This window comes from Brassica napus, unplaced genomic scaffold (assembly GCF_020379485.1).
Source record: "Brassica napus cultivar Da-Ae unplaced genomic scaffold, Da-Ae ScsIHWf_814;HRSCAF=1164, whole genome shotgun sequence".
NCBI lineage: Eukaryota > Viridiplantae > Streptophyta > Magnoliopsida > Brassicales > Brassicaceae > Brassica > Brassica napus.
In genome coordinates this window covers 1-24,705 of record NW_026016861.1, presented here as the reverse complement: position 1 = coordinate 24,705, position 24,705 = coordinate 1, and the positions used below count along the sequence as shown (strand labels likewise).

Here is a 24,705-nt window from a genome sequence, read left to right as displayed (position 1 = left end):
TAAAAAATTGTCCATAGCACATCTAACATTTTCCTCCCACTAATCAATTACATGTTCGCTTATTTCAAACGAAATTACATTTATTTTCATCCTTTTTTTTGCTAAAATGTAAAATATCATTTCAAGAAAATGTAAATTGAAGTTTATAAATTGTGAAAACGAGATTGTATGAACGAAGACGCGCATGAAAACTATCTATATTTTATTTTCATATTTTAATATTTTTGAATAAAGTTATTGTAATGTTCAAACAAACATCATTAGAGATTGTATGAACGAAGACGCGTATAAAAACTATTTATATTTTATTTTGTGTGTATTGTATGGATAAAAACATGTCAATTTAACATATAGATCTAGACATGTATTAAGAGATAAGATCATATATTTATATTGTGATAAAGGAGTATGTTCTTATCTCCTAATCCTTTTATCACATGATCTTGTTTCCTAATAACATGTAGATCCTTACAATTTTTAGAAGCTTTATGCCTCAAGTGCTTCGCATTTGGATAGTGGAATCTTATTCAAAATTTTAATAATGCTAGGTTTCATGATGCCAGCTAAATCTTATATTGTACTCCATATTTTTGGCATGATAAAATATTATTTTTTTCTGTCTCATTTATAACATAACATAATCGAGCACATGAAATGACAAATAAAATTGAAACATCAACCAAAACTTGGTTTAATTAAATAGTGAGTATTAGACAAAAATAACGAAACTTGAGTTTTTGTAAATTTTATGATGTCGTCATAAATTATGGAGTGGAATCAGTTTTATTCTAAATAAAAAATTCAGAAGTGACTTGTCGCAGCATCACTACCACTCGAATCAACAGAAATTCAGAACTACTGTCCCTAAGGTTAAAATCGGTGCTAAGCTCTATAGTGTCGGAAAATCAATCAGCTTTTATTCCTGGAAGGGTTATAGCAGACAATGTATTGATTACTCATGAGGTTCTACAGTTTCTAAAGACATCAAAGGCAGAAAAAAACTGTACAATGGCAGTCAAGACTGATATGTCCAAAGCCTATGATCGAATAGAATGGAGTTTTGTACAACAAGTTCTACAGAGACTCGGCTTCAATGCAAAGTGGATCAACTGGTTAATGCAGTGTATTACTACGGTCTCCTACTCCTATCTAGTGAATGACTCTGTCTATGGAGAGGTGAAACCTTACCGGGGCATTAGACAGGGGGATCCCTTGTCTCCCTACGTGTTTATCCTCTGCAGCGAAGTCTTGTCAGGTCTTTGCAAGAGTGCAGAGAAGAAGGGATTACTCCAAGGAGTCAGAGTAGCAAGGGGAAGTCCGAGAGTTAGTCATCTGCTTTTTGCAGATGACACGATGTTCTTCGGTCTAGCTTCGGCCACCAACTGTGAGATTCTGATGAAGATCCTAAAAGACTATGAACGAGCCTCAGGCCAGATGATTAACAAGTCGAAGTCCTCTGTTACTTTCTCAAGTAAGTCTCCCCCTGAAGTCAGAGAACAAGCGAAGTCAATATTGGAAATTACAAAGGAAGGTGGCTTGGGTAAGTACCTAGGTTTGCCTGAACATTTTGGCAGACGGAAGAAAGATTTGTTTACTTCTATTGTTGACCGAATCCGTCAAAAGGCTATCAGTTGGTCCTCAAGTAAGCTTTCTCGGGCTGGGAAGCTCACTATGCTCAAGGCAGTCCTCAGTGCCATTCCAACCTACACAATGTCATGTTTTATGCTCCCAGTCAGTTTATGTAAAAGAATCCAATCAGTGCTTATGAGGTTCTGGTGGGATGGAGCAGACGAAAAGAAAAAGATTTGTTGGGTAGCTTGGGATCGTCTAACAAAACCTAAAGAGATGGGGGGACTAGGCCTAAGGGATATCCAAACATTTAATCAAACTCTCCTAGCAAAATTGGCATGGCGGCTTGTTACAGCCCCTGAGAGTCTGCTAGCACGGGTGCTTTTGGGAAAATACTGTCATGGTAAGCACTTTCTAGATGTGGATTCTCCTAAGGTGTGTTCCCATGGATGGAGAGGAATCCTATTTGGAAGAGACCTTCTAACGAAGAACCTAGGGAAAGCAGTGGGTAATGGGCAAACAATACGACTCTGGAAAGACTCGTGGATTTCACTTGATAAGATGGTGAAGCCTATGGGACCTATCAAGGAGTCTGATCTAGACCTCACTGTCTCAGATTTACTAACAGATGATCTAAGTTGGAACAGCAGAAGAATAAAAGAGGTTTTACCTGAGTTTTTGGAACAGATCATTTGCCTGCAACCAAGCCGGAAAGGAGCTGAGGACTCTTACATATGGCATGCGACATCCTCTGGAGTTTACTCTACAAAATCAGGGTATTTTGCTGCTTCCACTCCCTGGTCAGAGAAATCAGAGTCAAGTCAAGCTGAGGAGTTTCATTGGATCAAAGATATTTGGGCAGAGGAGTTCTCACCAAAGATGAAAGCCTTCCTCTGGGCAGTAGTGCAAAAGGCAATCCCTATCGGAGAAAACCTATATCAACGAGGTGTAAGATCGGCTGCTCAGTGCCTTAGGTGTAATGAACATGAAACAAGCACACACTTGTTCTTTACCTGCCCCTTTGCGAAGAGAGTTTGGCGGTGTGTACCTCTACATTCAGCAGTTCACATAGCTGCGGAGTCAACCTTCAAAGAAGCTATTGTCAAGTTCCGTAAAGCTGTTTGTCTACCACCCTCCGGTTTTACACTAAATATTCTTCCTTGGATCTGTTGGGTCCTTTGGACATCAAGAAACGCTCTTGTTTTTTAGGATAAACGAAGCAATCCTGAAGACATAGCTTTGAAAGGGTTAAGACATGCAAAGGATTGGATGGAAGCGCAAGGAAAAACATCAGAGTCGAAGATACCTCCCAAACCGAAGGAAAGCAAGGATCGACCTCCAGATTCTTCAGAGAATCCTCCACCGATCGTGTGTGCTACAGACGCGGCATGGAATGCAAGCAGAAAGACGGCGGGGCTGGGGTGGACCTTCTCCGGACCGTCCTTAACAGCTACAACGCAAGGGTCGAGAATCCAAGCCTCAGTCAACTCTCCGCTGATCGCAGAAGCCCTGGCAGTACGAACGGCCCTCTATATGGCGCTGACTTTGGATTTCACGAATCTAAAAGTCTGCTCCGACAATTCAACGCTCATTCGAGCCATAACCAGCAAATCTCAGTCAAAAGAAATCATTGGAATCGTGAGTGATATCCAAGTGATCTCCTCTGAGTTCGCAAGCATCTCATTCTCGTTTATCCCTCGATCGAAAAATTCTGTTGCCGATGGGGTCGCAAAAGCGGTGCTCCTTTCTTCTTTTAATTTGTAATGGACCTTGGGTTGGGCTACGGTTTAGGCCCATCTCCTCTTTTATTTAGTTTAATGAAAGTTTAAGTGACAAAAAAAAAAAAAAAAAAACTTTGTCCCTCAAAACGGCGTCGTTCTCATACTAGAGCGTCTTAGTAATTTCCTAAAATAGGGTAGTATCTCATCCAATCAGAACCGTTACTACGGACGAAGATAGAGGGTATTTTGGGTAATTCGTCTCGATCTCTCGTTTATAAACGAGAAGGACATGAACCGCTCATAATAATATCTCCTTTCTTTCTCTTGTTGCCTCGATAATATATTACAACACATGTGTTCAGTCTGTCTTTTTCTTTTTTTCTTCTTCCCTAAATATTATTGAGACGAGGAGATTCTTTTTAGTTTCCTAAGTTTTTTTTGTTTTTTGCTTAAGGAATCTGTCTCCCTATCTTATAGATCCATCAGGTTCTTATTGCTCCTTTTAGTTATTTTTTGTTTCTTTTTCTTACTGATCATTCGAGTAATAAATGATGCATCAGAATGAATGGCTAATAAAGACTTTCTTGCAGGTTTATTTTCAGCTAGTTTCTGTTATTGTCTCTTGCTCCTTTTTAGGGTTTGTTTTAAAATTAGGGTTTTGATTTTTTGATATTTCACCTTCAAGAGTATGATATGAATTATTTATCTTCGTCTCTTTTTCTTTCACTCTGATGTGGGTTTAATTAGTTTTTTCCCCAAAAAATTAAACTAATTTTTTTTGTTAAGTGTCCATATGTTTAAACTTTAAACCAAGTTTTGGTCGGGAGAGAGGTTATTCCGAAAAACATTCTTGGACAGTGGTTTACATGGAAAATTATAAACTAGTCAAAACATAAGAATCTTCAATGGTGTTTTCTTTTAGATTTTGTTTTTATTTGTGAGAAAACAATGATTCCCTTAATTAGATCTTGTTTGGGAAATCCACATTGTTGTAATCACTTATCAAACAAGCTGAATTTCCAGGTTATGATGATACAAGTCTGTTGAACAAAAAAGATGATACAAGTGTTATCAAGTATAAATGATCTCTCAAACAATTCAGAATTTGCCTTTTAGTTGTTTGAGTAAGAGAAAAGTACAATCAGAATTTTGCTTTTTAGAGGCCACAAAAAATGTTGTTACAAACTAACCATAAGTCATTTTGGTTGGTACTTTTGTCCTTCTCAACAACAGTTTTTAGTACCCAATTATTGGCCTGTACTTTGAATCTCTTAACTCCATGAACTATTACCTCCAATGCAGTTTTTATTATTTTTAGTCTTACGTCATTGCTTTTCTACTACTGTCTACTGACATAGATTTTGTAACTGCTGCAGAAAGGTTCTTGCTCTTGCTCATTCTTGAAGATGGACAGGGCAGACACAAGTGGATTTATCAGTGGTGGGAGATGTTTATATCTCAAGTTGCTTTTATGTTTATAATTATTTTACAAAGTGTTCTAAGTATTCCTATTTTTTGGCCATTTTATTTCCCCTTCTGTCGTTCTTCATATGGATTTGAACTGTATTGCAAACCTAGACAATCTCAAAGATACTGCTCTCACCTTGAAATGCCTTGGAAGCAGCTCAGGGAGATTAATGGGGAGCTCTCACCACCACCATAACCTTTGTTCTGATGTAACTACTTGTCCTGATGGTGGTTGCCGGTTGGTTCTCGGTTTAGGTCCAACACCTCCCTTGTACTATAACAATGTCAGTGTTAATAACAACAACAAAGTCTCAGCTTCCTGTGGAACGGTTCAGGGGCTCTCATCAGAGGGTAACTCAATCTTGCAACTCGGTCCTCCTTCTGTGACCATGGACAGTTTCAGCGGGCTTGATTGTTCCTCACTGACATTTACATACACTAATGCTTATAATTCACAGCTGAGCCATCATGAGTCAGAGTTCTCCCTAGGCGCTGCTTTCTCTTACAGGACAGCATCTGCCACATCTTCTCATAACAGGACGACCAATCCAAAGAAGTGCAGATTCATGGGATGTGGGAAAGGAGCTAGAGGAGCATCAGGGCTCTGCATTGGCCACGGAGGTGGGCAGAGATGTCAAAAACCAGGCTGCAACAAAGGTGCTGAGAGCAAAACCACTTTCTGCAAAGCACACGGTGGAGGAAAGAGATGCCAACACTTGGGATGCACAAAAAGCGCTGAAGGGAAAACAGATTTTTGCATCTCTCATGGAGGTGGAAGAAGGTGTGGGTTCCCTGAAGGATGTGCTAAAGCTGCACGTGGCAAATCAGGACTCTGCATCAAGCACGGTGGTGGCAAAAGGTGTAGGGTTGAAGGATGTAAGCGAAGTGCTGAGGGACAAGCTGGTCTTTGTATATCACATGGTGGTGGTAGGCGTTGTCAGTCTTTAGACTGTACAAAAGGAGCTCAAGGGGGTACTAACTACTGCAAAGGTCATGGTGGTGGGAAACGGTGTATCTTTGGTGGATGTACTAAAGGAGCTGAAGGTAGTACTCCTCTGTGTAAAGCACACGGTGGAGGGAAACGTTGTATGTTTGATGGAGGTGGGATATGTTCTAAAAGTGTGCATGGTGGGACGAGTTTCTGTGTAGCTCATGGTGGTGGGAAGAGATGTGTGGTGGTGGGGTGTACTAAGAGCGCTCGTGGGAGGACTGTTTGTTGTGTGAAGCATGGTGGCGGGAAACGGTGTAAGTGTTTAGGGTGTGAGAAGAGTGCACAAGGTAGAACTGAGCTGTGCAAGGCTCATGGTGGAGGTAAACGCTGCTCGTGGGGAGGAGGTTTGGTATGTGAGAAGTTTGCTAGAGGGAAGAGTGGTTTATGCGCTGCGCATAATAGTATGGCTCAGGATAAAGCTGGAAGCAAGATTGGTTTGATTGGACCGGGACTTTTTAGTGGTCTTGTCTCTACCACCACTGATTATTCTCTGTCTGGAGTCAGTGCGGTCTCTGATTGCACTGACTCCATTGACCGCTATCCGCAGCAGCATCTTGAGAAAAGACAGAAGGTGATGATACCAATGCAGGTTCTTGTGCCTCCATCTATGAAATCTTTAAGGTTTTCAAACACTGAGAGACCTGAAACAGACAATAAGAGTAGCAACAGCAATGGGAGGAACATGTTGGACTTTATGATTCATGAGGAGAGAGTTCATGGTGGTGGGCTTATGTCTCTGCTTAATGGCAGCCTGAAGCAGACACTAAAAAGGTAGAATCTATGTAAAGTTTATGTAATATGTATAGTGTTGTGGGTTTTTTTGTTTCCTTTTTTCTTTGGTCCTTTGTATATTCATGGTTCTCTCTGTTTTGAATTGTGTTATCTTGAGTCTTGAGTCTCTTGACCATCTAGTCGGTGGCTCGAACCCAAGTCTTTGTTTATTTGATTATTGGTTTGGAATGTTGCAATGTAGTAGAAGTGTTCTCGTTGTTTTGTTACTTGTGTAAGAAGCAGAGCTTGTTACTTTTGTATATGATCACTGAAGTTTTATAGTTATGAACATGTTATACCAAAAACAACAAAACCATGAAACGCACAACCAAACTATACAATGATTTGAATCGCATCGCACTCTTTCCCAACTTAAATATTTTCTGTTTTATTGTTTTTTATTATTAATTACTTATATGTGCAAGGTGCTTGCATCATACATGAGTCAGTGCTTGTTAAGCAAGCACCCATTAAAATAAAATAGAAAAAATGAAAATATAAAATATAAAATAGATGAAGAAAGACAATGTTGCTTGGCTCGGCAACACAAGACAACTACTAAACCTAATCAAAGATCTATAGAGAAAGAGAGAGGCTATATAACTTGGAGAAAAAGGCTCTCGATTGCTAAACTCATAAATAATTAACACAACACCAATCCTACTAGGTTTAGGCCACACGTACATATAAAAATGTAGATGTCACACTATGTACTTCAACATAATTTGCTTGTAATATTGAATTTTGTTATCTTAAAACCTTTTTGTTGCCTTTAAGAACTTAGGACTGTTATCACCATATATTATTACTAGAAACATTGTTTTCCAAGCTGCCGGTCTCTTCCATCTGTAAAAGGAGAAATTTATTCTTATATATTTGTTGAGTTATAAATTATAAATCAGATAAACTTTCAAGAAAGAAAGAACAAACGAAAAAAGTTAGTTTGGTCTCTCTAACTTTTTAAACACACTATAAGCCTTTCCCCATGATTATTTGCCAATGGGGGCTTATTTTTTTAAGTCTCATTTGCATGCATCCAGTGGTAACATAATCATTACTATTTCCCACTTCTTAATACAAAAACGTTCTAATGCTTTGGATTTTGTTAGTCAAAACTCTAATCGTTTCTACCAGTAAAGTATATTTAGGTTATAATATTGTCTTTTGATAAAAAAAAGTTATAATATTGTTCAAATGATGCAAAGTATGCTGCAAATTCATCCCAAACTAGTAGATGAGGCTTTCCTCCTAACCTTCGGTATATTAGGCAAAAAGACGATATATATATATATAAATTTAAATTGTATTGGTAATCAGTAACCAATAACTTAAGGGTTGTGATTGAACTGACCATAAATCTATTATTTATTTTCACCATATTGTTTCATTGGTTCATATAACATATTTTCGTGAATTATTGTTGTGGTTATCGTAAGGAGAATTATTAATTCAAATCAAAGATAACTAATTCAGTATTTTTCTTTTTGGAATACTAGGGAATTCGGGGAACTAATTCAGTATTAAAGTGTACATATATTTGAATTATAAAAAAAAATACAACAAGACTAGAGATTCTTCCCTTTTGTTCTGCTTCTTGCTTGCAAATTGGGATTACTAATCTTACAACACATAACTTGTAAGAATGATGTCATTCTCATTCTCCTTTTCCATTTTTTCTTTTTGATACAAAGATTTTAGAAATAATTGCCCACTAAACCTTTTCTTTTTTGGGTGCTTCTGTCCTCATTACGGTAAGCTTACTTCGTCAAGATCATCTAAAGACAAAAACACTTCATCCAGACATGAGAGTTCTGCCCCATCATCATCCTCTTCTTCACTGGAATTTTGTTCATACACTCTGCATATTACCCACTTGCTATAATCCTGTTAACAAATATCCATGCCACGTGGAGATCAATTTTGTTAACTAGAAAACTTAAAATTAAGGCAAGATGACCCTGAAGTTTTGGGAGCTTGAACCAGTTTATTAAGAATTTTTATATATCTAGATATTTTTTTTTTTTTACAAATTCTAAGGTTTATGTTTATTTAAATTATTTTAAATTTTGGCACAATAAGTCAATGTTTCACTTGCGTAAGTTTATGACCGGTCCTAAGTTTATGTTAGCTTATGAACAATATAGGGAGCTTACTGGTTTATGACTAGAACTAGTAGAACCACGGCTTGATCTCTTAGAAGATCGACCAGATGAAGAAGAGGAATCTGGGAGAGAATATTCTTGCATGACCCAGTTAGTCTGAGAATCCCCGAGATAGAAAGTCAGATACTTTTTTATACCCACTCTCTTGTGTGTGGAGCTTGTGAAAACTGGCTCGTCTATTCCCATTGATTCCCAATACCCATTGCTTGTCACTCTTTCTTGCGTCTTTCTACTGTAGAAGTACCATTGCCTCCCTTCCCCCAAAGCTTTCCCTATAATCATACGTAAACAAAGTTAGTGTAAGAAAAATTGTCAGTACCTAAGTTTAGCCAAAAAAAAAGAAGATAAATTGTCAGTAGTATATTAATTACATGTGTATTTGTTGTTATATATGTCCACGTACATGTTTTGGTGTGTATATGATTGATTGTGTTTGTGTATCATGAGATTGAATGATTAAATCGGTGCATATGTATGAATATGAAGAAAGCAATATTAATAATTACAGTTCACCAATTAATAGATTCCTTCCAAAAGAATTAAAAGGAAACTTATTAGGTAGAGATTGGCACTATTAGTATTTGTGTGTATGGTAAGATTTTGGAAACAAAAACAATCCTTAAAAAGAGCAACCCAACAAAAGTGTACTGCTAAAGAAAAGACAGATTAGTTACTTAAGTTGGTGACTTGGTGAGTTGGTGACAACCATCAACATATTGTCAACTAAACATATAACATACATGATACACACTCACATGCATGCATACATAGATAGAGTCAATTATTAAAAAAAAAACAATTCGTAAAAAAGGCTTGCAATTATAAATATGTTGCATGATACGTATATGCAGGCCTGCGTATATGGAGAGGGATATCAGATATGCATGTGAGTGTACATACCGGGAAGGTCCCAAGGATCGTAAGGGTAAAGATCGAGGTCAGGGATGACGTCAGGATGACAAGGCAAGAGTGAAGCTCTACGGTGGAGGAAGTGGACGACGAGCTCTTCGTCCGTGGGAAAGAATCTGAATCCCGGTGGTAAATTCATTGATAACGATATTGATCTCAGTATCTGCTTTACATGTACATACACATGTGGTTGCGTGTGTGTGTAGAAGAAGATTAAATAAGGAGAGTAGATATACAAAGAAGATGATGTGGAACCGGAGAAAGTGTGTAGGAAACTGAGGTATATATAGGAGATATGAAAAGAAGATTAAGGAGAAAGTGGAACAAGGAAGTTGGCTTCTTTAATTCACTTGCGCACACAACATACATTAAATTAACACATTTTTTAAAAAAAAATATTTAAATAATAAAGAAATACATAGGAGAATAATGGTAACATAGAAGTAACTAAGAGCATCTCCAAAGGCACTCTATTTTTTCCTCTATAATTTACACTAAAATAGAGTAACTCTATTATAGAGTTAAATTTGCTCCAATGGTTCACTCTATAATAGAGTGAAATATAGAGTAATCCTATTTTTTTACTCCAAATATAGAGTGAAAAAACAAAAATACTCTATATTTCACTCTATTATAGAGTAACTCTATTATAGAGTGAACCATTGGAGCAAATTCAACTCTATAATAGAGTTACTCTATTTTAGAGTGAAATATAGAGGAAATTATAGAGTGTGATTGGAGATGGTCTAATAAGAGCATCTCCGATAAGAACATGATTAACTTCAGTTTCTTAACCAGAGTTTTTAACTTATGATTTGACATTTTTTTACATTTTTCAAATAAGAAATGACTCTTATATCTCTTAACCGAAGTTAAGAACTCCAGTTAAGAGACTTGAGTTAATCATGGTCTAAAACTATCTCTAACCCGAACCTATTTTTTCTTCTATAATAATTCTCACAAAAATAGAGTAACTCTATTATAAGGTAAATTTTGTTTCAATAGTTACTCTATTATAGAGGAGAAAATATATGGATTTCATTTTTTCACTCTATTATATTTGGAGTGAAAAAGTGAAATCCCTCTATTTTTTCTTTTATAACAGAGTAACTATATTATAGAGTTACTATTGGAGCAAAACTTACTTTATAATAGAGCTATTTTATTTTTATGAGAATCATAGAGAAAAAAATAGGTTTGGGTTCAAGATGTCCTAAGACTCTATTTTTTCTTCTATAATTTATACTAAAATAGAGTATTTCTATTATTGTGTAATTTTTGCTCAATAGTATTACTCTATAATAAATTAATATTATTAAAACAAAAGTTATAATAATATAATTACTCTACTTTAATGTAAATTATAGAAAAAAATAGAATTTCATTGGAGATGTCTAAATGCAATAATGGAAGTAATCGATGTCAAAGAGGTATTTGAAAGCTTATTTTACGGCTTAAGTGGATCTTACAATTTTGGCTGCTGTTATTCTTTTTCTTTTTGCTTTGATTTGATTATTTATATGTTTGCTAGTAATTAAACATAGATACACAAAACTACAAACAAAAATATACAATTCCACAACGTAGCAGAGCTTTGAAACGGAATAGATATCTGAATTTCTAATATTTAATTTTCAAAAAAAAAATTCTAATATTTAGTCATATTGAACCAAATATTACACATGTGAAATTCGGTAATTAATTAATATTTAAGAACTAAAAGTCGAGAGAAAGAGGCAGGCGGAAACGAGAGGTGGGCAGGATTGGATACTTCCACGCAAAAGGGTATCTTCTTTCTTCTTCCTCCTAGCCACTAAGAAGAAGATTCTTATCCATTTCTTCTTATTATGTTACCATTTCGTTAACATCTACATATTAAACTGTAGTAAACATAAACTCAATACTTTCATGTTTGTTTTATAAATACTCGTTAGAAATTGTAAATGCAAGATCCTATTCTTTTCAAATAGGGTCCCTTTCAAATACTCTCTCTGGTTTCTTTTAAATGTATTTTTTTTCACTACAAGAAAACGTAGCAGTAACAACGGTATTTTACGAGGAAATTATTTCCTCGTAAATTTACATAAGCTTTACAACGCAATTACGACGCGACATGACTTCGTTGTAAACTCGATGGTAATTTACGACGAAATGTATTCGTCGTAAAGTTAATGTAAGTTTACGACGAAAGTACGTGGAATGCAAAATAGTTGTAAACGTTACATCGACATTACAACGAATCATGTTACCGTTACATAAAGGTGAAAACGTGTATTGAAAGTGCTTTAACTTACCTAAGTTCGTTGTAAACGCGTTGTAAATTTTCCATGTAAAATCCATGTAAAACTTACCATATTTCTCTATATATATGTCATTTCCCACAACTCTCTTCCTCACAACACACAACTCTCTTCCTCACAACACACAACTCTCTTCTTCTCGAACCACCAATTACTATTTCGAAGATAACGATAACGAACATGAGTCATTCGTCTGTCTGCCAATTCAGTAGAGCGATAAGGAGAAAATGGAGGGAAGTGAAGTTGGTTTATACTTGAGTGAAACCTCCGACCATCGTCAAAGGTTCCTCTCAAGTACAAACCAGCTGCACTTCCGTCCACTTTCTCCTTGTCGTTCCACTGAATTGGCAGACAGACGAACGACACAGGTTCCTTATCGTTGTTTTAGAAATAGTAATTGGTGGGGTAACAACGCAATTACGACGAAACCAAATTTCGTCGTAAACGCCATGTAATATTACGACGTAAGTACGTCGAAAATGAAATTTTACATCGATATTACAACGAATCATGTTACCGTTATATTTAGGTGAAAAACTTATCGAGTTTCGTTGTAAAGTCGTTGTAAAAAAACTATGTAAAATCCATGTAAACTTTCCCTTGTAAAATCGTTGTTATATTTCAACTACCCAACTCGAAAATTTCTCTATATATATGTCATTTCCCACAACTCTCTTCCTCACAACACACAACTCTCTTCCTCACAAGACACAAACGGAAAAAAAAAAAATTTAAAAAAAAATAGTAGAAAAAATGGTCGGTGGCGGTAGTATTTACGAGTTACGAAGTTGGATGTATTTGCACAAAGATTCCGACGGGAGAGTGACGAATGCATTTCTGAACGGGCTAGAGACATTCATGCACCAGGCGGGCTGTACACCGATCACGCAGGAAAGCGGTAAGATGTTCTGCCCCTGTTCAAAATGCAAAAATTCGAAATTTGCACGTAGTGAAACTGTATGGAATCATTTAGTAAACAGAGGATTTACACCACAGTATTACATTTGGTATCAACATGGAGAGGGTTATGGGGGAAATGAAGCTAGTAGTAGTAATGCTAATTTTGAGGATTTCATTCTCGGTGTTTAGGGTTAAGCGTCGTAATTTCGTCGTAAATGGAAAAACGCGGGCCTGGTAATTTCGTCGTAACTCGAAAAACACGGACCTGGTAATTTCGTCGTAAATTAAAAAACACGGGCCTGGTAAATTCGTCGTAAATGGAAAAACGCGGGCCTGGTAATTTCGTCGTAAATTTACGTCGATTTTACGACGAATCCTAATCTATATAAGGGGACGCCGAGAGCGAGGCTGCCTCGCTCATTCCTCCCAAATTCCTTTGCTCTCTCTAAGGTAAACTCTCTCTTCTCTCTCTTTTTTTTTTTTTTAAATTAGTTTAGGTGATTAGTTAGGTAACGGAATTAGTTTAGGTGATTAGTTAGGTAATTAGTTTAGGTGATTAGTTAGGTAACGGAATAATATTTTTATTATGTCGTAACTGATAAAATTTATTTTAATTTTTTTTAGATGGCTCCTAGAAGAAAATCCAGAGCACCTAGTTATAGAGATTTGTTTGGCGACGATGGTTCCGGTACATCTTCTTCCGGTCCATCGTCTTCTGGTCCATCATCCTCCACCGCAGTTCCAGACTCTCAGCCTTCTCAGAGAGTTGCTTGGAGTCCTCCTCCACCGCAGATGCCTCCACCGCAAATGCCTCCACCGCATATGCCTCCACCTCCTCCTCCAGCGGCTGCACCTGAGCCTGTCCCAGAAGGTGCAGTTCATCCGGATTTGCGTGTGCCTTCATATGCCCCATTCGCGAGATATACGATAGAGGATTTGCTTGCCCAGCCCGGACGAGAGGGTTTGGATGTTCTAGACCCCGATAGACCCCGAGGAACTTATTGGTAAGTTATTAATTTTTATTACATAAAAATTTAAAATATTTTTATTTTCTAACGGTTAAATTGTTTTCCTTTCAGGTTTGGGGCTAATAACCGTGTTGGCCGGAGCGTTTCGAAAACGATTAAGGGTTACTACGACGGGGCATATCCGAACTGGAGCAAGACTCCAAATCACGTTAAGATCACGTGGTTTAAAATGTTTGCGGTAAGATTTTTAAATTTAATTAAATTTTAACTTTTAAATATGTATATATTTTTTAAATATTATTATTAATTGTAATTTTTTCAAATTTTTTGTGTTTCAGCAAAAGTGGCATTGGTCTTTGGGAATCACCGAGATGGTGAAGGCGGAATTCGTTGCAAAAGCAAAGATCCGCCTCTGCAACACAGTCTCCGATTGGAAGGACAAGTGGGAGCTCGACGGGTATGAGGGAAAGCCCACTGAGCTCACGACGGATGTGTGGGATGGCCTCATCGCCTATTGGAAGCACCCGTCTTCGATCAAAAAGGCCAATTCGTGCTCGGCTTCTCGAAGAACGAAGGATAAAGATGGTAATTTGCCCATGCTTCACAGAACCGGCCAAAAACCACATGCAGGCATCCGTCTAGACGTTGTAAGTTTTGTTTTTAAATATTTATTTTAAAATATTCAATTAATATAACTTTTAATATTTTTTTTTTGTAGTTGGAGAAGACGGGAGTCTTACCATCTCTGTCTGACCTATTCAAGATGACTCACGCCACATCCGACGGAGTTTTTGTGGATCCTGCATCAGAGAAACTCGCTCAAGCAGTGGCTACTCGGATTGAAGAACGGGAGACGCAACTAACTCAGGAGTCTCCCGATGGATTACCCGTCACATTGTCCACCGAAGAAGCCGACCGAATCTTCGAAGAGGTAGTACAACTAAAATTTTTTTTTTCATTATTTTTAATAACTATATTAATATATGTTTTAATTTTATAGCTGGCTCCTAGAAAGAAGGGCCGAATAGTCGGTATAGGCTCCGTTAACCAAGTTGCAAGGGCAACTTCGTCATACACTTCGAGACGGGATGAAGAGACTTCTCAGATGAAAGCTCGAATGGATAGCCAGCAGGTTCGTTTAGACTCTCTTGAGGATTTGCTAGACGTGATGGCCGTGGGAAACCCGGTTATGCAGAGAATGTTGAGTCAGAGACGAGCCGCTCTTGGGTTGCCAGTACGAGATCCCCAAGAGTCCGATCCAACCCGTCAACAGCCGAGCAACCCCACCGACTACTTCGATGATATGTAGTTTTTTTAATATTTTCGGTTTGTATTATGAATTTAAATATTATGACTTTTAAATGCTTTTTTATAAATGTTTTTTATTTTCATATTTCGTTTTAAAATTAAAATTATTTAAAATTCAGAATTTTAAATAAATTCAAATTTTTATATATATATATTTGAGGTTAAAAATAATATTCAAAATATATTATAAAACGAAACGTCGATGTAGGCTCGACGTAAACATTTACAACTGATTACCGTCGAAAATAATTACGAGTCTTTTACATCGAAGATTTTACGTGGTCTTTACATCGAAATGTTACGTGGAGTTTACATCGAAATATTTACGAGGGTGTTACAACGAAAATGTTTACGTGTGCTTTACATCGAATCCATTACGTGGAGTTTACCACGAAATTTTACGTGTCGTTTACGACGAATCTCTGCCCTGCGCTTTACGAGGAATATATTTCGTCGTAAACTTAACAAGTCATTTACGACGAAACGTCGGTTACGACGGGCGTTTTACGACGAAACGTGTTTCGCGGTTCATTCGTCGTAACACCCCGTTTACGACGAAATTACAACGTATATTGCCCTCGTAAAAAATATGTTTTCTTGTAGTGTTTGTGTTTCACATATTTTTTAAAAAACTTTTAATTTTGATTATAAATATATTATTTTTTGATTCTCTATTTCCCATCATTTAAACTAATAATATTTCAAAAACAATTATATTTTTAAGTTACCATTATTAATTGATAAATATTGCATAAAATAATCAAACATGTACATTTGTAAAATATTCTATTTTATTTTTAAAACACTTATCTTATCTTGATGAAACAGAGAAAATATTATAGTGCTCGTTTTACAAGTTTTGAAACATTAATATAACACAATTTGAATACTTTACAACTTCCCCAGGTAAATATAAATATAAGACTAACAAAAAAAAGTAAGACGTCATAGAATACGTACTCGGAATTGAGCTAAAAACATTGATGTCACGTTCATTTACAATATGCTAAGTTCTTTAACGGAATAAGAAGCAATGCATTTAACCTTTCAACTTGTAAACACCAACTAGAAAAACTCAATCATAGTGTTCACTGTTTACCGTTTAGGACATTTTAGCCACGTTTTAACGGTCAGTTTTCTATTGTATTAATGTAGTCCACATTTTACGCCAAAGACAAAATTAGCTACAAACCAAAATAAATAATGCTATATTATTACATAATGTTTTTAATAATACTAGAAATTTATATTTGGCAGGAGTATTTCGAGGTCGAGGAGTGATGATGACACTTCATGCTGAGATCATGCACCCGCAATGGCCCACGTGGCGCACATGTAAATGGGTTTGGCCGTCAACCATAGGATTGTAGGCTCCACTTTTCTCTCTACCTTTGCCTTCATTTTGAGATTTTGTACCTTTGTATGTACCCAATACTCTCTCATTATTACACTCTATCCTATTTTTATCTGAACTTTAAGATATTTTCCATATTTTATATATCTCTTATAAATATTTGCACAGGTACTGAATTTTGATATGTGAAATTCTGATAACTAAGATTGAAAATATTACGCTTAAATTTTGGATGAAGAGATAGATGATTTCTTTAGATATTTTGTATGATTTTATATAGTTGACACAAGTATTAAAGTAGGATACAAATATAATAATGTCGACCAAGCAGCTAAAACTGAAAGAAATATAAATTAGCCAATCAAATTTTGACGCATGTTTTGGATGATACAACCATAAATTTGTAGATCAATGTGTTTTGGCTTTACTATAGCCGCAAGATTACCACACAAATCAAAATAGAATCATACATCTGTCAATTGTTAACAAAGATTTTGGCCTAAATTTGACAAAGAAACAATATTGTACAAAAACATGTATATATACGCTAAAAACTAAAAATGTGTTTTTAATAAATAACGGTTTAAGTATGTATGAAGAAAACTTTAAAACTTATCAATCTTTCTCATATGCAGTCCCCCTCAAGTAGCAATCAGTGGCTTTTGTTATAAAATTGAGATCCACACAAACTCAAAGACTGCTCAAAAGATTGAGAGTTCAACTGAATTCTCTTCTTAGGACCCACTACTTCTCTCTTAAAATAATTGACACTACTGTTATTTAGTTGCTTCAAACAATTGTCTGGTTATTGTAATTATTATTATTAGTATTTTCCATGTTTCTAAAACTTACTAAGCAATCCATCAGATGAATTAAAAAAGGAGAGCATAGCAGTAGACAAGCCCCAATGACTAGAAGTGTGTTGGTGCTCTCCTCAACTTTGCTTCAGATTTCTCCAAGGTTACAAAAAAATACTTTTGGTATATGATAAAAATGTGAAAATAGCATTATTCTTTATAAAAGGGTAGAATCGTCAAAATACATAATATTGTATTGAGGGGTTTGGGGCTTTGGATGATCTATTGCTTACGCTTACGCACGCACATGCCCACTGCCACACGCGTGATCAAGAGATCTTTGTCTTCTTTAGTTTGTCCTCAACTATCACTCAAATACATTTTCATTATTTCATTAGAGTGTCAATTATCTTATATTGTTTGCGTTTATATTAATGCAATAAAATAATAGAAAACTTGAAAGCTAAGATGAGTATGAAGTGATCCAAAAAGTACATCAAACATACAATGAATTGAATTTAGTTTCATTAGATGGATTACATAATTACTGTTTTAACTAGCCAAATATTTTAATTTTAGATGAAATATAAAATAATACAATAAATTTACAATTGGATAGCTTAAAAGACACCAAATATTAGAAAAGGTAGTCTTATTCTAATAGTAACAGACTAAGATTTTAAATAAATGGTGTACTAATGTCTTTGATTAACATGGAGTACGTGGTGTTAATAATGAGAAGTGTGATATTGTTACTAACAAAAAAAGAAGAAGCAATGAGCAAATCAAACTTTGCGATATTAATTTACTATAAAGAAAGCCTTAATTTAATTAACTTTTAATTAATGGATGAGAGTAGAGTGGATTGGATTGGATATAGTTTCGGCTAATTGTTGTGTGCAGTAGACGTAACCATCAGGCTAATGGAAGTTAGGCAAAAACCAAATTCAGACTCGTCAAGGCACTTCATACTCATATATTCGATCTTTTAAATTGTTCTTTTTGCAAAATGCTTTAGTTCTTATCTTTAATATTTTTAAGGCTTTTTAACCATTCTTTTAGCTATTTTTTTATATAGCTTGACTTTTCGTTTGTTTTTTTGTTTGAATTTGTGTTGGATATTGTTTTACATCTAAATGAACATATAATATATAATTCACTATTTCAACAAAACTCATCTATTGACTGTAAAAATGAAAGAATTTGTGGGCAATCAATGCAATCTAAAGTAGTAGAATCATTGTTAGTTGCACATCACACATCATATCCAACACATAAAAGTTTTTTCAGTGGAAGTCATATTTGTTAAATAACTAGTTAAAAATTGTTACATCTCATCAAGTATCCAAAGGATTTGACTACTTCCACTCCTGGTAAGACCTAATTATTACATTAGGCAATAATCATTCCTAAATCCAAGTTGATCATACAAATCTTCCATAAGATGAAGATATTACATGAGACAAGACTGTCTTATCTGCTAAGTCCCAAGATCAGATAGATGTGGTGAAAACGAGATATACTATGTGGAAAAAGGAAAGTAACCACTCAATCAAACATTGATGACTGTATAATAAGACAGGTTCCACAAGCAAAATGCTTCAAAATGATTTTGGCGTCGAAAAATTGTAACACGACTCCTAGTGCTAAGTCCTGAGACCTGTCTAGTGATGTCCCATTGAGAATCACTTTCAAGTTTCTCGGAAGTTAAAAAAAAAAAGTATGATCTTCTAAGAATAAGGTTATACGATAACACGTGCAGTTGCAATTTCAAGTATTTGATGCCAAATCCTGATAATAGAATTTGATAATATTAGAAAGATATAAGAATCCAATTCAAATCCAAAATGTGTGCGAGTGTGATTTTTCTTTTTATATCTAAGACAAGGTTATCCACATATTGTAAGAATAACCTTATCAAGTAAAAGGAACAAAGTTACTTTTAAAGGTTAACTTTTCTGTCTTTTACTTCTTTTTTCTCTCTCTCTTTCTGATGTAAATAAATAAACTCTGCATTAACTTTACATCTGGAGACTTTGCTGCACGCTGCTTAGCTAATAGCTACCTTACAATAGTTATGATTTCTACAGAGTTCAGAATTACAAGCGTAAGTGTCAGTAAATGTGTGGTGTCTAGTAGAGAGAGAGAGAGAGGCATTAAAGAATACCTGAAACGGAATCTCTAAGTCATGAGACAATGACAATACCAGACTGCATGAGAAGATGAAACATGAAACAAAATCTGAGTGTGCTTAGAGACAATGACAATGCCAGACTGCATGAGAAGATGAAACATGAAACAAAATCTGAGTGTGCTTAGAGTAAGACTTGCAAATGGCTGAGTTTACTTACATCGTCTACTATGAATCGGTCAATGCTACTAAGTTGTGGTTGTAACCATTCAAGTAAATATGCTGATAAATTTTGTTGTCCCAAAGACTTATGATGATCGTCTGCAGAGATCATAAACGTGACTGAACAAAAGCGAAAGAGCTCAACGAAAAGACCGAGAAAAGAATATCAAACCTGACTTTCGTATGAATATCTTATGTGTCACGAATGCCTGCAATGACCACAAAGGTGTGTTAGTGAGAAAGAATCATCCTTTGAAAATCGTAGTCTTGAAAATGGTATTATACTATTATGTGTATCAAAAAATCATCTACAAAGCGCTCTACGAAGAGGCTTTTGGGGTTCACATCAGAAAGTGACCTGCCAAGAAGAAGGCATGAATTCACGGAATGGAGGCTGCTGAGCTTTACTTGAAGGATTCCCAAACAGATCACTGTGTGAGGAGATGTTCCTGAAATTTGCGGGAAGTTAAAGATGAAGCCACTGTGACTACATACAAGAAAGCGTGCGATTAACCAACTAACCGATTATTCTCATTTGTCGGATACTTCTCTTCGTAGATTGTAGCTTTAGTGGCAATTACTACCAGTGAATGCACCTGCATTAGCTTCTTCATCTCTTGCACTATCGTCTCCACCACATTCGTAAGAGAGAGACTTTTCCTGTATATCAGAAAAATATAAGAGTCTCAAACAAAAAGTATCAAGACTCAATGTTCCCCCAAACTCTTCAACGTCTTGAATTACGTAAGCTAAAAGACACATGATCTAACTAAAGCAGCCTAATTGGTAAAGAAAACAGAGAAGCTGTCTCCTTATGTTGATAAACTATATTGAAGGCAGGACTTTATACCAAGCAGAATTATAAAGATGAGACTGTAACTAGAGTGTCCTTTAGTTTAGACAGTGTTTATGTAGATATCTTACCTGTTGTTTTTATCCAATGCCAATGATGACGATAGACGATCAGTCCAGTGGAAAGCGCCGATGCTGGTGAAAAGATTGCAGAATAGTTAACTCAAACTCGTCAAGTAGCAAGCATAAAACCCTACAAAGTATCCCCAACAGATATATTGGAGTATGTTATCTTGTCTTTAGCCAATATGTGATCACTTATAGCGCCACTTTACGTATTCATAACCTATAGTGAATTACTTTCAGCATTCAAAGAATCTTAGAAGACAAAAGAGCATTTCCAAAACACACCTGTCAATCATAAGCACTCCTACTTGGCTTCCACATGCTTCCTGCAGTCTGATCCGATAATGCAATGTCTACAACGCAATGAGATGATGATGTCCAAGAATCCAACACAAACCTCACAATGTAATCCATTATACATAAAACAATACCTTGAGAGTAGACAAAAGCTCGAGACTATCATAGCAGCGAAGATACAAGAACCTCTTCATGCACGAAACATACAACTCCTCATCATAAACAATCTTAGACTTGTCTTGAGTCTTAACATTAGACTCTTCAAGCTGCCACCATGCTCCATTGCCTATCCCTGATACGCTGAAACAACTACACTCAACCATCTCAATCTATCTAAGACCGTCTCAGTTTCATGAATCTGAACTCAAAATCAAAATCCCAAAGGCCAAAGCTCACAACGTGATGAATCCTAAACTTATAAGAGTCTACTCAAACACATAAGCAGAGGCGAAGAGGAAGTTTGCATACGGTAAGCTTCGAGGAGGCGATGCTTGAGCATATCAGATAAACGAAGCACATCGAATCGGCAATCCAGATCGAGAAACAACACCAGCTTCTCCAATCCTCCGTAGTGGACGCCGTTCCACGTCTTCGGGAGGATGCAAGTGATGGCGGCTTGAATCAGGATCTGAGTTTTCGCAGTCGGGGACGAGCCAGTGATCTCGACTACGTTCCCTGCGCGTAGAGGCACGCGGTGAAGCGGCGGAAGAAGCAGGAAGGCGCGGTCTCCGAGAACTCTCGATAGCATCTGCTTCGCGGTCTCGTCGCTGCGGATCCAGCCGCGCGCTTCGTGTTCTCCCATCGCAAACTAACTCTTCCCGCCGACGTGAAGGGTCTCGGTGGTCATGGCAGATTAATTATGGGCCTTGCCATGGGCTTTGAGCGATGGGTCATTTCGTTGCAGTTTAGTCCTTATATCTATCTACGTAACGACGTCGTTGAAGCCCGTTAATTAAAAATAAAATAAAATGGCTTCGCCCGGGTTCGAACCGGAGACCTTCAGTGTGTTAGACTGACGTGATAACCAACTACACCACGAAACCGTTGCGTTTGTTGCCTAGAACTTTTAGTCTAATAATGATGTTACAACGATCTTAGCTCTGATTCAGTTCAGACCCTTGTTGTTCTTAAAGGACTTGTGATAGCTACACTATACAGATTCGTGAAGACTTGAAACTGATTACACAATAGTTTCCTTTCATATTCACTAAGTTGCAGAGAGAGTGGCAGCAGGTGTGAAGAAGTTCCCTCGGTGGTGTGGTGTGGTGTGATAGGACCGGCTAATAGTGAGGTTATGCCACAGAACGTTTCCAAAGGTTCTTGGTTCCACTTGTGAACTACAATTCATTGACCTTGGTCGGGATGATATTCAACTTGTTTGTGTTCCGGTACAGGAAAAGTTGGTGGCAACATGCTTTAAGCTGCGATGGTCGCAGGTGTAGCGTTTATGGCGGTTTTGAATTGGTGTGCAAGAAGAGGTGAACATTGTGATCTAGCAAAGTGTCCAACTGCTAGAGTCGTCATTGTCGAAGGTTGTCCGGTAAGTAAAAATTGGTGACTTGGTGTGCTAGAAGAATGTAATATAGTAGCAACTTTTGAAACAAATAAAGTAACCAACACTTCAAAGTTTATTTTAAAAATAAGAAGTTAAGTACCAACAAACACTTGAAACATGCAGTATCTGAAATGTTGTTTATTTGATATCCAGACCCTCAGCATATAACAGCTGCATAATGTTTAGACAAAGCTAGATAAGAAATGAAACAAGCTTGATTCAGGCACCAATAGTGGAACCGGAGTTCTTCTTGCACTCAGACAACATGTCCATGTAGAACTGACACTTGCTAATGTCGCTTCCATAGCTGCTGATGCACTGCACCCACCCAATAACAAAAACAAAAACATCAGCATCATACACCTTTGAATGAATTCAATCAAAAAGTTCCGTTCTCATTCACTCCTGACAAATAACAGAACAAAAGAGAGAGAAATTAAAAACTTACATCTTGGAAAGCCTTAGCATGAATGTCACAGGAGCTCGAGAACATGCTGCTTCCGACAGGAGCGGCAGATGCAGAGGCAGCCTCAACAGTTTCATGCTGAATGGTACGTGGGCCCATGACAGAATCAACAGCCCTATGTGCAACGGCACTTCCGGTTCCAAAAGCCATACCTACCGAAAGTTCCAAAAAAAAAAACACAAACAAAGAGGTTAAGAGAGACGTTTTTAAAACCAACAAGTTTGGTCTAGACAAATAACAAATTAGACTCATTTACCCTGAGCTATGGTGGAACCAATGCCGGAGAACATGCCACCACCACCACTGGTCGCCTGAGCTGGGGCTGGAGGAGGTGCACGGTTTACTGAAAAAAACACAAAAATCAACAGCGGATTAGATTGGATTGAATAGTCAGTAACACACAGAGCAATAGGGCGATTTAGGAAAATAAGATAATACCATGTTGAGGAGCGGGGGCACGTGCAGCAGCAGGGCGAGGACGAGGTGCAGATCTTCCTGCAACCCCACACAAATCACCATCACAACACAAAATTACAAACAAACAAAAAAAAATCTCCAACTTTCTAGAAATTGAGAACCAAATTACGCCTATTCCACCCTATGAATCGTATATTCATAGAATAAACACGAAATCAAACATCCGATAAACCCTAGATTTGTGATTCACGCAAATAAGCAACCACAGACCCAAACAAAACAGTTTCGTCATCATCCAGAATCGTAGAATTGAATAGATCTAACAATCGGGGGAAAGAGGAGAGAGAAGCCCTTACCTCCGGAGCTACGGCGACCCATTTTGCTGTGATTAGGAAGAAGATGACGACGAAATGACAAAAAAAAAATGGATATGCAGATAGAGATCGCGATGAGAGAATATACCCGGCACCAACTCGGGAGGCGGTTATTAATAAAAGATCTGGTCAAGATCACGGTGAGATGCTTACACGTGTACGGTCCTTATTCGTTGTAAGTTGATAACTTCTATATTAGGAAACCTCAAATTTGGGTTTCGTTACAGGCCCAATCAATTCTCTTCCCTTTTAAGGTGCGGCAGGTCCATCTAATTCAATTTCTCGAGGAAAATAAATAATTTCAGACAAAGATTTTTTTTTTGAGCATATAACTTTATAAGGATTAGTCAAATCAAAAACAAATTAGTAATTCAGTTCACTCCATTTATTCATATAAAGATTCACTAATTACAATGGATCAATCCGGTCAAACCGGCTTTGTTTATGTACTAATTGCATGACCAGGTGTGAATCAAACGATGCATATGTTTAAACAGAGAAACTAAAAGTTAAATGATGAGATTAAAAGCTGCATTGTTTTTATTTCTTGAGTTGTGACATTAAATAACTGATTAAAGAAGCAACTGCCTCCTACATGTTCAGAGGACTTTAAACAAGCATAGAAACATTCAAACTAGCTCGGCTCCTACATTCTCGGAGCTTATTCCATTTACCATGACTAAGTCTAGTTGTTATGAAGAATTCTTGTGGAGCATTGGGTCAGAGACAACTTGAGGCTTGAAGTCTGGCTTTAAGTACTTAGCCAAAAGATCAGCATAGACTTCATATCTCGCAGTCATTCTAAACCCCCATTTGTCTTTGTACTGCCGACACAGATTGAGATCCATGTCCGAGATCAATAAACCCGTCTCTGTACCGTGACAAAGACGGTGTGCAAGAAGCATCCGGTGCAGAGAATGGCTTGAACCATAGAAAATGACCAAAGTCTTGTGCTGCGGTTTCCCGTCCCCTGAGGTGAAGCATTGGGGAACACTTCGGTTCCAACTCGGGTTGATGGACCCCACAAAGTAACTGTTTGCTATTGCGCATTCCTTGCCTGAGGGTTTCAAATGAAACATCAGACCATGTTGTTTATAGAGAGAGAAAG

The 24,705-nt window shown here is 36.9% G+C and overlaps 5 protein-coding genes and 1 non-coding gene across 6 annotated transcripts; 2 read left to right on the top strand and 4 right to left on the bottom strand.

The window, feature by feature from the left end:
* Positions 1-1,008: 1,008 nt before the first annotated feature.
* On the top strand, positions 1,009-3,333 carry LOC125605973. Its single transcript, XM_048775317.1, has 2 exons — positions 1,009-2,688; positions 2,779-3,333. The coding sequence occupies exons 1-2, from the start codon at positions 1,009-1,011 to the stop codon at positions 3,331-3,333; spliced, it is 2,235 nt and encodes a 744-aa protein (XP_048631274.1).
* A 263-nt stretch (positions 3,334-3,596) lies between these two features.
* LOC106366247 lies at positions 3,597-6,808 on the top strand. The gene is made up of 2 exons (XM_048775318.1): positions 3,597-3,776; positions 4,667-6,808. The coding sequence occupies exon 2, from the start codon at positions 4,841-4,843 to the stop codon at positions 6,521-6,523; it is 1,683 nt and encodes a 560-aa protein (XP_048631275.1). The 5' UTR covers positions 3,597-3,776; positions 4,667-4,840; the 3' UTR covers positions 6,524-6,808.
* A 1,211-nt stretch (positions 6,809-8,019) lies between these two features.
* LOC106366248 (NAC domain-containing protein 104) lies at positions 8,020-9,894 on the bottom strand. Its single transcript, XM_013805832.3, has 3 exons — positions 9,582-9,894; positions 8,673-8,953; positions 8,020-8,403 (listed from the first exon to the last, which is right to left on the bottom strand). Exons 1-3 carry the CDS (start codon positions 9,727-9,729, stop codon positions 8,266-8,268), a joined length of 567 nt encoding a protein of 188 aa, XP_013661286.1. The 5' UTR covers positions 9,730-9,894; the 3' UTR covers positions 8,020-8,265.
* A 9,173-nt stretch (positions 9,895-19,067) lies between these two features.
* On the bottom strand, positions 19,068-21,617 carry LOC106364140 (DNA repair protein XRCC2 homolog). The gene is made up of 10 exons (XM_013803768.3): positions 21,254-21,617; positions 20,920-21,077; positions 20,774-20,841; positions 20,495-20,557; positions 20,093-20,230; positions 19,929-20,019; positions 19,743-19,779; positions 19,569-19,669; positions 19,385-19,427; positions 19,068-19,301 (listed from the first exon to the last, which is right to left on the bottom strand). The coding sequence occupies exons 1-9, from the start codon at positions 21,585-21,587 to the stop codon at positions 19,404-19,406; spliced, it is 1,014 nt and encodes a 337-aa protein (XP_013659222.2). The 5' UTR covers positions 21,588-21,617; the 3' UTR covers positions 19,068-19,301; positions 19,385-19,403.
* Positions 21,618-21,754: 137 nt separating this feature from the next.
* Positions 21,755-21,828, bottom strand: TRNAV-AAC. The gene has a single exon. It is a non-coding gene; the product is annotated as a tRNA-Val (tRNA).
* Positions 21,829-22,395: 567 nt separating this feature from the next.
* LOC106371745 (uncharacterized protein C6C3.02c-like) lies at positions 22,396-23,724 on the bottom strand. The gene is made up of 5 exons (XM_013811842.3): positions 23,580-23,724; positions 23,245-23,301; positions 23,063-23,149; positions 22,789-22,958; positions 22,396-22,658 (listed from the first exon to the last, which is right to left on the bottom strand). The coding sequence occupies exons 1-5, from the start codon at positions 23,599-23,601 to the stop codon at positions 22,560-22,562; spliced, it is 435 nt and encodes a 144-aa protein (XP_013667296.2). The 5' UTR covers positions 23,602-23,724; the 3' UTR covers positions 22,396-22,559.
* Between the last annotated feature and the right edge of the window lie 981 nt (positions 23,725-24,705).

Coding starts and splice junctions, on each gene's coding strand:
- LOC125605973 (XM_048775317.1), top strand. CDS start 1,009: ATGGCAGTCAAGACTGATATGTCCAAAGCCTATGATCGAATAGAATGG. Junction 2,689..2,778: donor TTGTCAAGTTCCGTAAAGCT/GTTTGTCTACCA, acceptor CTTGTTTTTTAG/GATAAACGAAGCAATCCTGA.
- LOC106366247 (XM_048775318.1), top strand. CDS start 4,841: ATGGATTTGAACTGTATTGCAAACCTAGACAATCTCAAAGATACTGCT.
- LOC106366248 (XM_013805832.3), bottom strand. CDS start 9,729: ATGAATTTACCACCGGGATTCAGATTCTTTCCCACGGACGAAGAGCTC. Junction 8,954..9,581: donor CGATCCTTGGGACCTTCCCG/GTATGTACACTC, acceptor GTATGATTATAG/GGAAAGCTTTGGGGGAAGGG. Junction 8,404..8,672: donor CTAGTTCTAGTCATAAACCA/GTAAGCTCCCTA, acceptor ATTTGTTAACAG/GATTATAGCAAGTGGGTAAT.
- LOC106364140 (XM_013803768.3), bottom strand. CDS start 21,587: ATGGGAGAACACGAAGCGCGCGGCTGGATCCGCAGCGACGAGACCGCG. Junction 19,780..19,928: donor TCATGCCTTCTTCTTGGCAG/GTCACTTTCTGA, acceptor TGGTCATTGCAG/GCATTCGTGACACATAAGAT. Junction 19,670..19,742: donor GATATTCATACGAAAGTCAG/GTTTGATATTCT, acceptor TGATCTCTGCAG/ACGATCATCATAAGTCTTTG.
- LOC106371745 (XM_013811842.3), bottom strand. CDS start 23,601: ATGGGTCGCCGTAGCTCCGGAG. Junction 22,959..23,062: donor TGGTTCCACCATAGCTCAGG/GTAAATGAGTCT, acceptor AACTTTCGGTAG/GTATGGCTTTTGGAACCGGA. Junction 22,659..22,788: donor ATGCTAAGGCTTTCCAAGAT/GTAAGTTTTTAA, acceptor GGGTGGGTGCAG/TGCATCAGCAGCTATGGAAG.